General features: G+C 51.7%; 1 protein-coding gene across 1 annotated transcript; it reads right to left on the reverse strand.

Annotated features, from left to right (window-relative positions):
• Positions 1-759: 759 nt before the first annotated feature.
• On the reverse strand, positions 760-5,783 carry LOC118679500 (H-2 class II histocompatibility antigen, E-S beta chain-like). The gene is made up of 6 exons (XM_036356275.1): positions 5,675-5,783; positions 5,313-5,579; positions 2,591-2,872; positions 1,832-1,942; positions 1,367-1,390; positions 760-1,090 (listed from the first exon to the last, which is right to left on the reverse strand). Exons 1-6 carry the CDS (start codon positions 5,781-5,783, stop codon positions 1,077-1,079), a joined length of 807 nt encoding a protein of 268 aa, XP_036212168.1. The 3' UTR covers positions 760-1,076.
• Between the last annotated feature and the right edge of the window lie 7,015 nt (positions 5,784-12,798).

A 12,798-nucleotide genomic window follows, 5' to 3' on the forward strand; every position in this document is an offset into this window, starting at 1 on the left:
GCCAACACAAATTCCAAATATTCTGTTTTAAAAATAAAATATATTTTGATTGATTTCAGAGAGAAGGGTGAGGGAGAGAGAGATAGAAAGTTCAATGATGAGAGAGAATCACTGATCGGCTGCCTCCTGCACGCCCCACACAGGGGATCAAGCCCGCCACCCAGGCTCGTGCTTTTGCTGGAATCAGACCCGAGTCCCTCCAGTCTGCAGGCTGACGCTCTATCCACTGAGCAAAACCAGCCAGGGCCCAGCCACTCTCTCCTGTTATGGTGTGTTCTCACCAAAGATTTACGTGTTCGCTTGACTCTCTGTTTCTTTTGCCCCCATCAGATGGGTGCTTCCTGGGGGTAGGGTTGCCCCAACAGGAGACTGGGAGATTGTCAAGCATGGAAAATGCTTCTAGACCACAGGGGATGGGACTCCTCCTGACTCTGTCTCCCAGACTGAGCTCCAGAAGCCTGGGAGGGGCGGGAGCCGGGGACCACACTCCCTGCACCAGCCCCTTCCTGGCTCCTGATGACCTGGGGGAGTCACACCGAGCGAGCTGTGGGCCTGGGTGGGAACCTGGGTCTCCATCCCGACTTGTGTGACTTGGGAGGCTCTGGGCTTCTGGGCTCAGGTGCCTCCTCTGCATGTGAGGGGTTTGGAGGCGGCCTAGGGCCCTTGGCCTGCACAGCTCTGTTGGCGCCCAGTCTCCTAGGTCCTGTGCAGCTCCTTTCTTCCTACTTCCTGTCCTTGAAGCCTGTGAGGCAGATGATCTCACTCCATATTAAATTGAGGAACATTTTACGTAAAGAAATGTGGGCAGAGGTGAGCTAAGGTGCTCAGCAGACAGCGAGGGTTGAACACAAAGGGACAGGGAAGGATGGAGCTCAGGTTCTGCAGTCAACACTGGGGCCTCCAGGTCCAGGGCTGGGAGGAACCAGCAGGGAGGAGCTGCTGGGGGGTCAGGAGCCAGGACCCAGCCAGAGCCCGAGGCGGCTCTCCTTGTGGAGTGAGAGCCCAGCAGGAAACCTCTTCAGGCTGCCAAGGGGCTGGACAGAAGGTTCTCTCCTGCCCTTGTCGCCATGGCCACCTCAGCTCAGGAGTCCTGCAGACAGAGGACAGTGCTGTTCCCAGGCCCCGCCAGCAGGGGCGCTGCCCTCCCAGGCCTCCTGCTGGGGCTCCCAAGTGAGAAGAAAAGCTCTGAGGCCACAGGAGCCACAGGTGCTTTAGAGCTGCCTCTCACCAGGCGGGAGGAGACCCTGCAGTGTAAGCGGCCAGAGCCACACCCAGGCTCCCCGCTATCTGTCCCCTGGCTCCTCCCCTGCACCTTCTGTTCTAGGGAAATCAAATGCGTCCCTAAGAGAGTATTAGAGAGCATTACCTGTGGGCTGAAGTCCAGAGTGTCCTGGGAAGAGAAGGAAGATGCCACTTAAAGATAGGAAGGTAAGTGTGTCCCCAAACACAGGGTCCCTGCCCAGGCCACCTGAGCTTCTCCAGCAGCACCCCCACCCGCTGACACCAGAGCAGGGACCAGAACAGAAGCTGAGAGCAGTGGCCCCGAAGCCGTCACATCCAGTGTCATTAGTGACCGCAGGGCCTGCTCCTCCATGTACCCCAGGATCTGCACCCAAATCCCCGTGTGTGTTAACCCCTCTCTAACCCCACAGCCATGACTCCTCATGTCTCCACCCTAAGAACCGGGAGATGGTTATTTCTGCATTTCCAGGGAACATGAGACCGACAGGGAAAGGGAGGCTTCTAAGGCGTTGCCATACCCAGAGCTCACCCAGCAAAGCCCCAGGTCCCCCCACCATCTTGGTGCCTCGGCTGCCAGCAGGCTCCTCACCTTTCTGAGCCCTGAAGTAGATGAGCAGCCCCGCCCCGAGGAAGAGCAGCCCCAGCACGAAGCCCCCGGCTCCACTCAGCACCTTGCTCTGTGCGGATCCAGACTGGGCCCCTGAGAGAGAAGCTGGTTTCAGTGGGTTTTGGCCCAAACCAACTTCTCTTAATGGAGACCGTGGGATTGAGAGCTCGGGGGAGGAGGGGGGTTGGGGAGTGGGGAAGCTGCCCTAGAAGAAGCAGAATAATAGCCATTTCCAGGAAAGAGACTGAGGTCACACTGAGCAGGTACAAGGCCCAGGCACTGGCCTCAGGTCCCCTCACCCCCCACCCAAGGCCACTGCTTCGGCCTCTGAGGCTGCGGAGCCCGGGGCTGGTGACCTCCAGGACTTGGCCCGGGTGACAGAGCCGCAGACGGCAGAGCAGACGGGGCTCTCCCGTGGCAGGAAGGTCCTCAGCCACTCTTCCCAGATCACAGTGGGCAACTCAGTGCAGGCAGAACCACCCGCCCAGCCCACAGGGGATGGTGCCCAGGGCCAAGGGGCACCATGAAGGGGAGAGTGTGGGGAATTCAAAGCAGGGCAGGCGGGGCGGCCTCCCAGGGCTATGGGTGTCCACAGAAGCGATCACAGGGCTACCCTGTGGCCTGTGCTGAAGGATAGACAGAGCAAAGGAAAACGGGGTGTGGGGAGAGGGGGCCCTGACCCTCAGAGACAAGCAAAAGCCCCTCTGGGGGGAAGGTGTGTGAGGTCAGAAGGTGTCTCACTCCATTCCACGGTGACAGGGCTGGTGCTGCTGGGGTGCCGCACTTGGCAGGTGTAGACCTCCCCACTCCGGGGAACCGTTTCCAGCATCACCAGGGTCTGAAAGGTCCAGTCCCCGTTCCGGATCAGGCCCGTGGACACCACCCCGGCCTCCTCTTCCTGGCCGTTGCGCAGCCAGCGGACCTCAATGTGGCCGGGATAGAAGCCGTTCACGGAGCAGACCAGGAGGTTGTGGTGCTGCAGGTGCTGGGTCTTTGCAGGATACACGGTCCCTGTGGGCTCAGCTAGGACAGAGGAGGCGGAGGGAGACGTGAGCAAGACAGGCAGGCCCCTTGGTTGCTCCCTTTTAGCCTCGTCTCCTATTCCAGGCTCCAGGCTTCTGCAGAGGACCCCCTCCTACCGCCCTGTGGCCCCGCAGGAGGTAGTGCCATGGGCCCTGAATCTCTGCCTACAGCCCAGGCCACTGGATTTGAGAGACGCTGAGGAAATTTGGGGATCTGGAAACAGTTCCTCATTATCGAATGAAGTGTTTACAAATCTTTGCGAGGCACAGGGTGTGTGAATTCCAGTGTGATTTCTGGAGCAGGGCTGCCTGGTCACATCCAGGCTGTGCCTCTTTTTTTTTTCTTTTTTTTTTAAAAATATATTTTATTGATTTTTTACAGAGAGGAAGGGAGAGAGATAGAGAGTTAGAAACATCGATGAGAGAGAACCATCGATCAGCTGCCTCCTGCACATCTCCTACGGAGGATGTGCCCGCAACCCAGGTACATATCCTTGACCGGAAATGAACCCGGGACCCTTCAGTCCGCAGGCCGACGCTCTATCCACTGAGCCAAACCGGTTTCGGCCAGGCTGTGCCTCTTACTGGGTGATCCTGGGAGATCCTCTCTGCTCAGCTCCTCACCTACAAAGGGGTGGTAATACTAACTCACCGCTTAAGGGCATATGAGGATCAATGGGCCTAAAATATGTAAAACGGTGGCTGGAACGTAGCCATTACTATATGTCAGCTGTTTATCACATATGGAGAGAGAATATAAGGAGAGCATAGGGAGAAACTGGGGAACAGCTTGGGGAAGATGGGGACTCAGGGTTCGAAGTCCTGGGAATGTGATCACACCTGAGAACACAGAGGTGGTTCCCCTGGCAGCAGGAAGGATGGGGGATTCCCTAGCTCCGGGGGCTGAGTCTTGAGGGAGAGGGAGGAGCAGGGCAGCATCATTGTAACAGTGACAGCGATGCTCACTGAGCCACCCGCTCCTTCTCAACAGAAGCCGACCTGTTATAGGGATTTCTATCGTTTTATAATTGTCTCTCTTTTCAAGCTGACATTTGAGCTCAGGGCAGGGTCTGGGACTGATTCATATGTTTGCTTCCTGCCTCAGACCAGGCCCAATAAATACAGATTTGGAGGAAGAAGAGGAGGAGGATGAGGATGAGGAGGAGGAGGAGGAGGAGGAGGAGGAGGAGAAGGAATAGGAGTAAGAAGGGTGAAAAAGTGGAGGAAGAGGAGGAAGAGGAAAATGTGAAGGAGGAGAAGGAGGAGGAATAGGAGGAGGAGGAAACAGTGGAGGAAGAGGAGAATGATGATGAGGAGGAAGAGGAAGAGGAGGAGGAGTTGGAGAAGAGGAGGAGGTGGAAGAGGAATAGGAGGAGGAGGAAACAGTGGAGGAAGAGGGGAATGATGATGAGGTGGAGAAAGAGGACCAGGAGGAGAAAAATGTTGAGGAGGAAGAGGAAGAGGAGGAGGAGGAGCAGGAGGAGGATGAGGATGAGGAGGAGGAGCTTGGGGGAAACATTTTTACTACACCTCAAAAGGGTAGATTGATGGTAAATCATTCCTAGCAACTTCTGAGTGCATTTCATTACCTTAAAGATGTTTAAATTCTTAACATGGAAAGTAATAAAACAGAATGAAAACACAAGGCAGGAGCTGGAGAAAATGCTGCACCAATGTTAGCAAAGTGTCCCTCTTGCTGCCTAGAGAACCCGGAAAATCACTGAGAAAGGCCTCGACCCCAGGATGACGGACAATAGGCCATTCCTAGAGCAGGAACAGCCATTAGCCAACACATACGTGAAAAATGTTCAAGAACCTTAGAAATCAGACAAGGATAAATCAAAAATAAAAAACAATTTTTCAACTGAGTATTTGGCAATATTGAAAAAATTTTTAACAAAATACAATGTGAGGTAAATTGTCTCAACTCTAAACAGTTAACAGGTAATGACTTAAATGCTGTCAGCCTGTGTAGATGTGACATCAGTGTGTTAAGTAACAAATTACAATTAGACCCTGGCTCCCCATCACCCCCTCTGTAAACACAGGGCACTGAGGGGGGAACAAGACACTGAGACCTGAAAGGAGCTCAGAGAGGCCAGAGGTGCCTCGGAGGCCCCGCCCCTCACCCCCAGCCTGACCCTCTGCCCAGGGACAGGCTTGTGCACCCAGCACCCCTATTCCAGGGCTCAGGGTCAGGGGGGGTTTGGCCAGGACAGACCGACTCCCTCCTCCCACCTCTCACCTCCCACCCCCTCCCTCCCCGCTGCTCCCCAATGCCTCCCCCCACTGGACAGGACTGGGCACCCCAGAAATGCCCTACACAGGACAGGACCTCAGGGTCCCACAGCCGCCCTCAGGCCCCTCAGGTGTCTCCTCACAGCCCTGTGTGCGCACCCCGCCCCCCACACCTCCACTCCCATTTCCTCCGACGTGCTCACTTTTCCGCTGCACCAGGAATCCAGACACCCTGTAGCTTTCTCTGCAGAACCAGTCCACCGCGGTCCGCTTCCGCTCCAGTTCGCCCTCCTGGCTGTTCCAGGCCTTCTCATCGGGCCGCCCCAGCTCGGTCACCGCGCGGAACTCCCCCACGTCGCTGTCGAAGCGCGCGAACTCCTCCCCGTTGTAGATGTCTCTGAACAGGTACCGCACCCGCTCCGTCCCGTTGGAGAACTGACACTCAAACTTAACCTGCTTCAGGAAATGCGCTGCGGGGACAGGAAGGACCCGTCACGCTGGTGAGAGAAGGTGGCGCCGCCGCCCAGTGCGGGACGCCAGGCGGTGGGGACACAGGACCCGGCACCCCCACTGCCAACGCCCAGGGCCCTCCTCTGAGGGACCTTCAGCCACTGGGCACCCACTGGGCTGCCCCGCGGGCTCCGGGCTCCAGGCTGGGCGAAGACTTGTGCCATCACCGCCTCCTCCTAGATACCCCCCCCCTCACCCCTAGCCTCTCCCTTCCCCACACCCGCCTCCTCCTGTCACCCATAGGGCAGGGGACCTTGTGCCAGGCCCCAGCTGCCCCGGGACCCAGGAAGGAAACCCGGCATCCCCCTCCGCTCTGTAGCTTAGAATTCACCAAAGTGCCCATCACAGCCCAACCACAGGCGCATCCACACAGGAGGGAGATGGCAGGAAGGGGCGCCTGGAGCAGGGACCACAGGGTCCAAGTCCCATCAGGGGCGTGGCCAGGGCCTCTGAGTGACAGGATGTGGGGGAGGGTCGCTGTATGTGGGGGAGGGGCACATCTCAGGTGAAGGCAATGCCACCTGCAAAGCCTGAGAGAACCCATGTGCCTCCTGGGAACCCAGAGAAGCAGCTCTGAGCCCAGACAGTGGGAGGGAGGGGACAGGAGCCTGGAGGAGGCGGGTGCTGAGAGCCTGGGGGTGAGTTAGGGGGGCTTCTGCTGCATGTAAGGGAAAGCACTGAGGAGGTTCAGGGGCTTACACCCTAATCCCAATAGGGCGCCAGCTCTTTCCTGCATGTCCAACCCAGGAAGCGCAGAGAACAGAGCACACCTGTGGTTAAAGCAGGGGGTGGATGGAAGCTCTGACACCATCGCTGGTGTGGAGAGAGTCCCTGCAGAAATGGGAGGCCCTGACTGAGGACAGGGGGCTCCCCACGATGCACGACTCATGGAGGGGAGACGTGGAAGGTCAGCAGAGATGAGTGACCACAACTCATGATGTTTTGACCAACATCGCAGAAGGCAAAGTAAACATCAACATCTTGAGCTTAAATTGATTGAGTGGATACAACAAGAAAGTGGTGACTTTGTGCAACTGTCTAGTTTTTTCTTAATAAACCGTGAAGAGCTGTATTGGAAGGTGCGTGTGTATAAAGCAGGGGTGGGCAAACTTTTTGACTCGAGGGCCACAGTGGGTTCTTAAACTGGACCGGAGGGCCGGAACAAAAGCATGGATGGAGTGTTTGTGTGAACTAATATAAATTCAAAGTAAACATCATTACATAAAAGGGTAGGGTCTTTTTTTTCAATAGTTTTATTCATTTCAAACGGGCCGGATCCGGCCCGCGGGCCGTTGTTTGCCCACGGCTGGTATAAAGTGTGAGTCTAGAATTTTCAGAAACAGCCGGTGTCCAGCAGTGTTCTCACCCTCAACACTATTGACGTTTGGACCAGATGATTCTGTGTGGTTGGGGTGGGTGTCTGTATACAGTGGGCTGCACACAGCATCCCCACCAGTTGTCAGAGAAACCCCCGTGTGACAGCAGACAAGGCTCCAGAAATTGCCATAAGTTCCTGGGTTGTGAAGAGGGGGGAGGGGTGGTGAACCATCTGAAAAATCTGGGGTGAAAATCCACTGTTGATTATGCAGCAGCTGGGAATTGCAATAAAAATTTAGCCGATATTGTGTCTGTGGAAAGGCTTGGTCTATATGGAATTTATATTCTTTAGGAATCTGGTTCCAGTGCAGACTTTTTTCCAGCAAAATAAACTTGTTCAGGACCAAGATCTACCTGTTTTTTTGCCTTGTTAACTAACCACCAAGTCATTCTTTATTCTCCACATCGTCTTCTTATGTAATCTCCCGGCCACTGGCCCACTGCTTGTCTACAGTAGAAGATACAGCCATGGCCATTTGAATCCTGTTCAAAGTCCCAACTAATTTGAGTTCTAATTACTGCTCCCAGTAATACCAGGAGGCATCAGGTTACCAGCCTTGGCCGGATGTGGACTCTCATTTCTACAGGCAGGTCCCTCAGAAGGGGAGCAGCTGAGATGACCCCTCACATAGACAGATTAGAAACAGGAGCAGGTCCCAGCTTTAGGTGGAGGCCTTCACGTAGAAGTGATGGCAGAGGGGAGGGCACTCTGCTCAGGCTCAGGCTATGTAACTTTTCACAAATTCTCCAGCACTTTCCTGACACATGAGAAGCTGGAAATAAACATGTGTGAGCTGCTGTTCACTGTAGCCTGTGTGGTCAGCACTGTCAGGCCAGGCTCATGGGCCCAACTGAAAGGCCACCAGATGAAGCAAATAAAAATTCATAATTCCAGCACATGTGGATTTCAGATAAGTAATTGTTGTTTCTCTGAAATTCAGCTTAAATAGAGCATCCACTCTTTCCTTTGGCAACACAAGCCCACCCACTGCTGGAATCTGAGGCGGAGGAGGGCACTTAAACTTCTCCGTGTTCCTCACGTGCCCACGACAGTCTGCACACAGTGTGAGCCCACAGGAAACTTTTCAGGTTTTAAAGGCAAAATAGATGTAAATTCCTCCTGTGTATTGGAACTGGCAGCCCTTGTACCTGCTGCCCCAACCCTGAGACACACGCTGGCCCATGGGAACATCAGAAATCTCAGCAGCAAGTCAGATCCAGCCAAGCCCCTGTTCACAGTCCGGGTGGAAGCCCAGGCTCTAGAATGAGGAACCTAAATTAGAACATGAGCTCCCACTGGGTCAGATTGTAACGCCCATGGGCTTTGTTCTTTATCTCTAAAATATATTTACTGATACTGTATTCCTCACAGGATAGTGTTAAGTGTGGGATTAAATAATGATTCTGATGCTGATCATATAAGCACACAATAAGTACCCTGCTATTTTAACTCTTATAACTCCTAGGGACAGAAGATGGCGGCGATATAGTCAGACGCGTCCCAGGTCGTGTCCCTGAGCAAATGGAGTGAGCAGCTGAAACTAATAACACCCACCCTGAATTGGCGAAATTACTCAGCTGGTGAGACGGTTTGCAGCCGGGAAGGGCAGAACTCCCCTGGAAAGGTAAACAAAAACCAGGGATTTGGGCAGGAAAGTTTGCCAGACCTCTGAGCCCAGAGGGTCAGAGGGAGACCGCATGGCAGACAGCCGCGTCTCTTGGGACAGGCACAGCCCCTGACTGGGGAAAGGAGATCCGAGGGATTCCTGGCGCCAGCGGATTTGAGATCTGGGTTCTGTGATCACGGAGGACTGAGCCTAAAGGGGGCAGCCTGAAGAGCTGACCAGACCATGCAGTGCCAGTAAGAGAAGAGCTTACAGAAACTAAGTCTTCCCTATTTCCTCGGCCGGTGTTTGTTTGTTTGTTTTCACTGAATCCTGTTCATAAGACATTTCGGATATAGACACTCACCTGTGCTGAAGAGAGGGAGAAGGTGCGGACGAGTGGAATCTGGGGAGAGACTGAAGAGAGAGGGGGGGCCGGGAGAGGTGCCAGCGAACTGAGTGCTGAGACACCCCTGGGCCCAGGATCCAGGCAGCCATTCTCTCTGGAGGGTGGGACTCCTCCACCTAGTCCCCAGGCAAGGAGCACAGCTACACCCAGATTCCACCCAGAACGAGATCAAGGATTAAAATAATCTGATCAGTCCCTGGGAGTTAACAGGGTCTGGCCTATAGAGGGATTTTCAATCCCAGCAACAACACAGAGTGGGTAACTATTAAGGAACCAGCTCTGGGCAGTTGACCTCCCCAAACCAGTTTTAAGTGCAATAGAGAAAATAAAGCCTTGCTACTGGACAGAGAGGCCCTATAGCCTCAGAGGCCAACCCCAAAACACTGCCACCCAGAGGCTGAGCCACAAACTGACTCTTAGCTAAATACAAATTAAGGCAGTCTGGGAAACAAATACGGCCTGCTTTAAAATCAGGACTGTGGTTTACAACACGGAGGAACAGTGTATCGCAGGGAAATTCAACACTCTCCTGAATACCTGACAGGACTAAGGCGAGCCAGACTGACGAGTAGAAGAACCGAAGGACCTTCACTACTGCAAATTTTTTTTTCTTCTTTTTTCTTTTTTTCACCTTTTAACTAAGAAACCAATTATTTTTCTTCTTTTTCCATCACCTGATTTTACCCTATTTTTTAAATATATTTTTTATTGATTAAGATATTACATATGTGTCCTTGTCCCCATGTTACCCTATACCCCCCCCCCCCCCCCTGCTCATGCCCTCACCCCCCCATTGTCCGTGTCCATTGGTTAGGCCTATATGCTTGCATATAAGTCCTTTGGTTGATCTTTCCCCCTTACCCCTACCCTCCCCTACCTTCCCTCCTAGGCCCGACAGTCCAATCAATGCCTCTCCGTCTCTGGATCAGTCCTTGTTCATCAGTTTATGTTGTTCATTATATTCCACAAATGAGTGAGATCCTGTGGTATTTATCCGCTCTCCAGTTCCATCCATGCTGTGGCAAATGGTAAGAGTTCCTTTTTCTTCTTCCTCTTCTTAAAGAATACCTTTCAGCATTTCATATAATGCTGGGTTGGTGGTGATGAACTCCTTTAGCTTTTTCTTATCCGTGAAGCTCTTTATCTGACCTTCTGTTCTGAATGATAGCTTTGCTGGATAAAGTAATCTTGGTTGCAGGTTCTTGCTATTCATCACTTTGAATATTTCTTGCCACTCTCTTCTGGCCTGCATGGTTTCTGTTGAGAAATCAGCTGACAGTCGTATGGGTACTCCCTTGTAGGTAACTGACTGTCTTTCTCTTGCTGCTTTTAAGATTCTCTCTTTATCTTTTGCTCTTGGCATTTTAATTATGATGTGTCTTGGTGTGGTCCTCTTTGGATTCCTTTTGTTTGGGGTTCTCTGCGCTTCCTGGACTTGTAAGTCCATTTCTTTCACCAGGTAGGGGAAGTTTTCTGTCATTATTTCTTCAAAGAGGTTTTCAATATCTTGCCCTCTCTCTCCTTCTGGTACCCCTATAATTCTGATGTTGGTACGCTTGAAGTTGTCCCAGAGGCTCCTTACACTATCTTCATATTTTTGGAATCTCTTTTCTTTTTTCTTTTTCGGTTGGGTATTTTTTGTTTCTTTGTATTTCAAATCTTTGACTTGATTCTTGGGATCCTCTTGTCTGCTGTTGGATCTTTGTAAATTATCCTTTACTTCAGTCAGTGTATGCTTAATTTCTAGTTGGTCCTTTTTCATGTCCTCCATGATCTCACTATACTTATTGAGGGATTCATTAAATTTATCGGCGGTTTCCATAAAATTCTTGAAAAACCTTGTAAACGTGGCCTTGAACTCTATATCCAGTCGTTTGCTTTCCTCCATTTCTGCCATTTGTGACCTGTTTCTTTGTCTCCGTATTTTGGCTGCTTCCCTGTGTTGATAGAGTGGCCCTGCACGCCAGGTGTCCTGTAGGGCCCAGTGGCTCAGCCTCTCCAGTTACCTGAGGTGGACACTCTTGGTGCACTCTTGGTGCCTTGGTTGTTGTAGGATCACTGGGAGGAATTGACCTCCAGGCCAATTGGCTGTGAGAATCAGCTGTGTCTGAAGTGGGAGAACTTCTGTGCTGAAGACACCCTTCTGGGGCAAGACTTGCTTCAGTGGGGCTTTGGTGCCCACTGAGTCTGCTCCCTGAGTGTGTCCCTTATGGATCTGAGGAGTTGCAATCTGGATGGTCCCCCTCTGACCACTGAGTACAGTGGCTCCTGGATCTAAGGAGGTGCTAATTCAGCCTCTGCCTGAGGCCACAGAGCAGGAGCCACGAAGAGGCTCAGCTGTGAAGCAATGCAAGCCGCTGCGGGGCCTTGGGCCTTCTCTTGGAAGTTCCGGGTCTGCCTGGCTCGGCTGCAGTTAGGTACATTCACATGCAAAAGCCTCTGCCGCAGCCTGGGTGGGGCGGGGTCTCAGGGAATCAAAGGGCGGATCAGGGAGCTATGGCTGATTCTCCGCCCAGCCCTAAGGAGTCACACGTCTTAGTGACCCGATAATTGCTGCAAGCACTTCTGAGGGAAAGCTACCCACAAGTTCGCCCGCTGCCTGACAGTCCAGCTTCTCCCTGTATGAGTCCTGGGTCCTCAGAGACTTCCCGGAACCGGAGTTCAGAGCAGTCGGGAGCTTGTGATTCAAAAAAACAGCTGCGTCCTCAGGTGCCACCCCCTTTCCAAGCGCGCGAGCCGCCGTACCTCTGCACGTCACCTCCGCAGCTCCTCTGGCTCTCAGTGTGCTTTTCTTTCCCTCTAGTTGTAGAATTTACACTCAGCCAGCCTTCCTGTTGTTCTGGATGGTGTCCGCTCTGTCCTTTGCGGTATTTTTCAATTGCTGTGGGAGGCGGCAATTTCCCGGTGTTTATCTATGCCGCCATCTTAGTTTTTCTCCCTGATTTTACCCTTTTAATTACTACATTTTTATTTTTAACCAGTATTATTATTGCTACCATTTTACCATTTTTTAAAGTGCCATTTTATTTTCTCTTTATTTTATTTTGGGATTAGTGTTCTACATTCTATTTTTATCGTTCCTTTAGCATCAATTTTCCCTACCTCAATTTTACCTCTATGCTAAAACCCTCTCCCTCACTTTTCCCCTTTTGTTGTCCTGTTTCTCTTACCCTATTCCTGCTTTAGATATTCCTTATTCCTTCTGTTTACCTCCTGTCAAAATTTCACCCTACTTATATATCCTATTTCCAATCCACTGCTCTAAATCCTTATACACATATCCCTTATCTTTCTTCACTATCCAAATCTTTTTTCTTCTTTTATCTTTCTATTGTTTTGTTGCTGTTTGCTTGATTGTTGAGTATATTGTTTTTTTTTGTGTGTGTGTGTGTGTGTGTGTGTGTGTGTGTGTTTTTAGGACTGATTGTGTGGCTGTTTTGCTTTTCCTTTTTCTTTTTTTCTGCTGGTTTTCCCCTCCCTCCCCCCCTCCCCCAAGTTATTTTTGTGCTTCTGTTTTCCCTTGCCTCTCTTGATATTATTGGTTGTTTCTAGTTTGCATTCATCTCCAGGGAGCTGTTGCTGGAATTTGTTGGGATTAGTGGCGGATCTATAGGAGTTTTCTTCTCATATACATAGTCTCTTCCCCTCTTCTACTTCATTCTCTTTTCGCTCTTTTTTTTTCTCTTTTTTTCCTCTTTTCGTTCCCCCTCCTTTTTCCCAATTTCATTTTTGCACTCCCTTTTTTTTCTTCCCTACTTTTCTTTTCTTTTTTCTCTTTTCTCTTTTTCT

Source organism: Myotis myotis, unplaced genomic scaffold (genome assembly GCF_014108235.1).
Source record: "Myotis myotis isolate mMyoMyo1 unplaced genomic scaffold, mMyoMyo1.p scaffold_m19_p_26, whole genome shotgun sequence".
NCBI lineage: Eukaryota > Metazoa > Chordata > Mammalia > Chiroptera > Vespertilionidae > Myotis > Myotis myotis.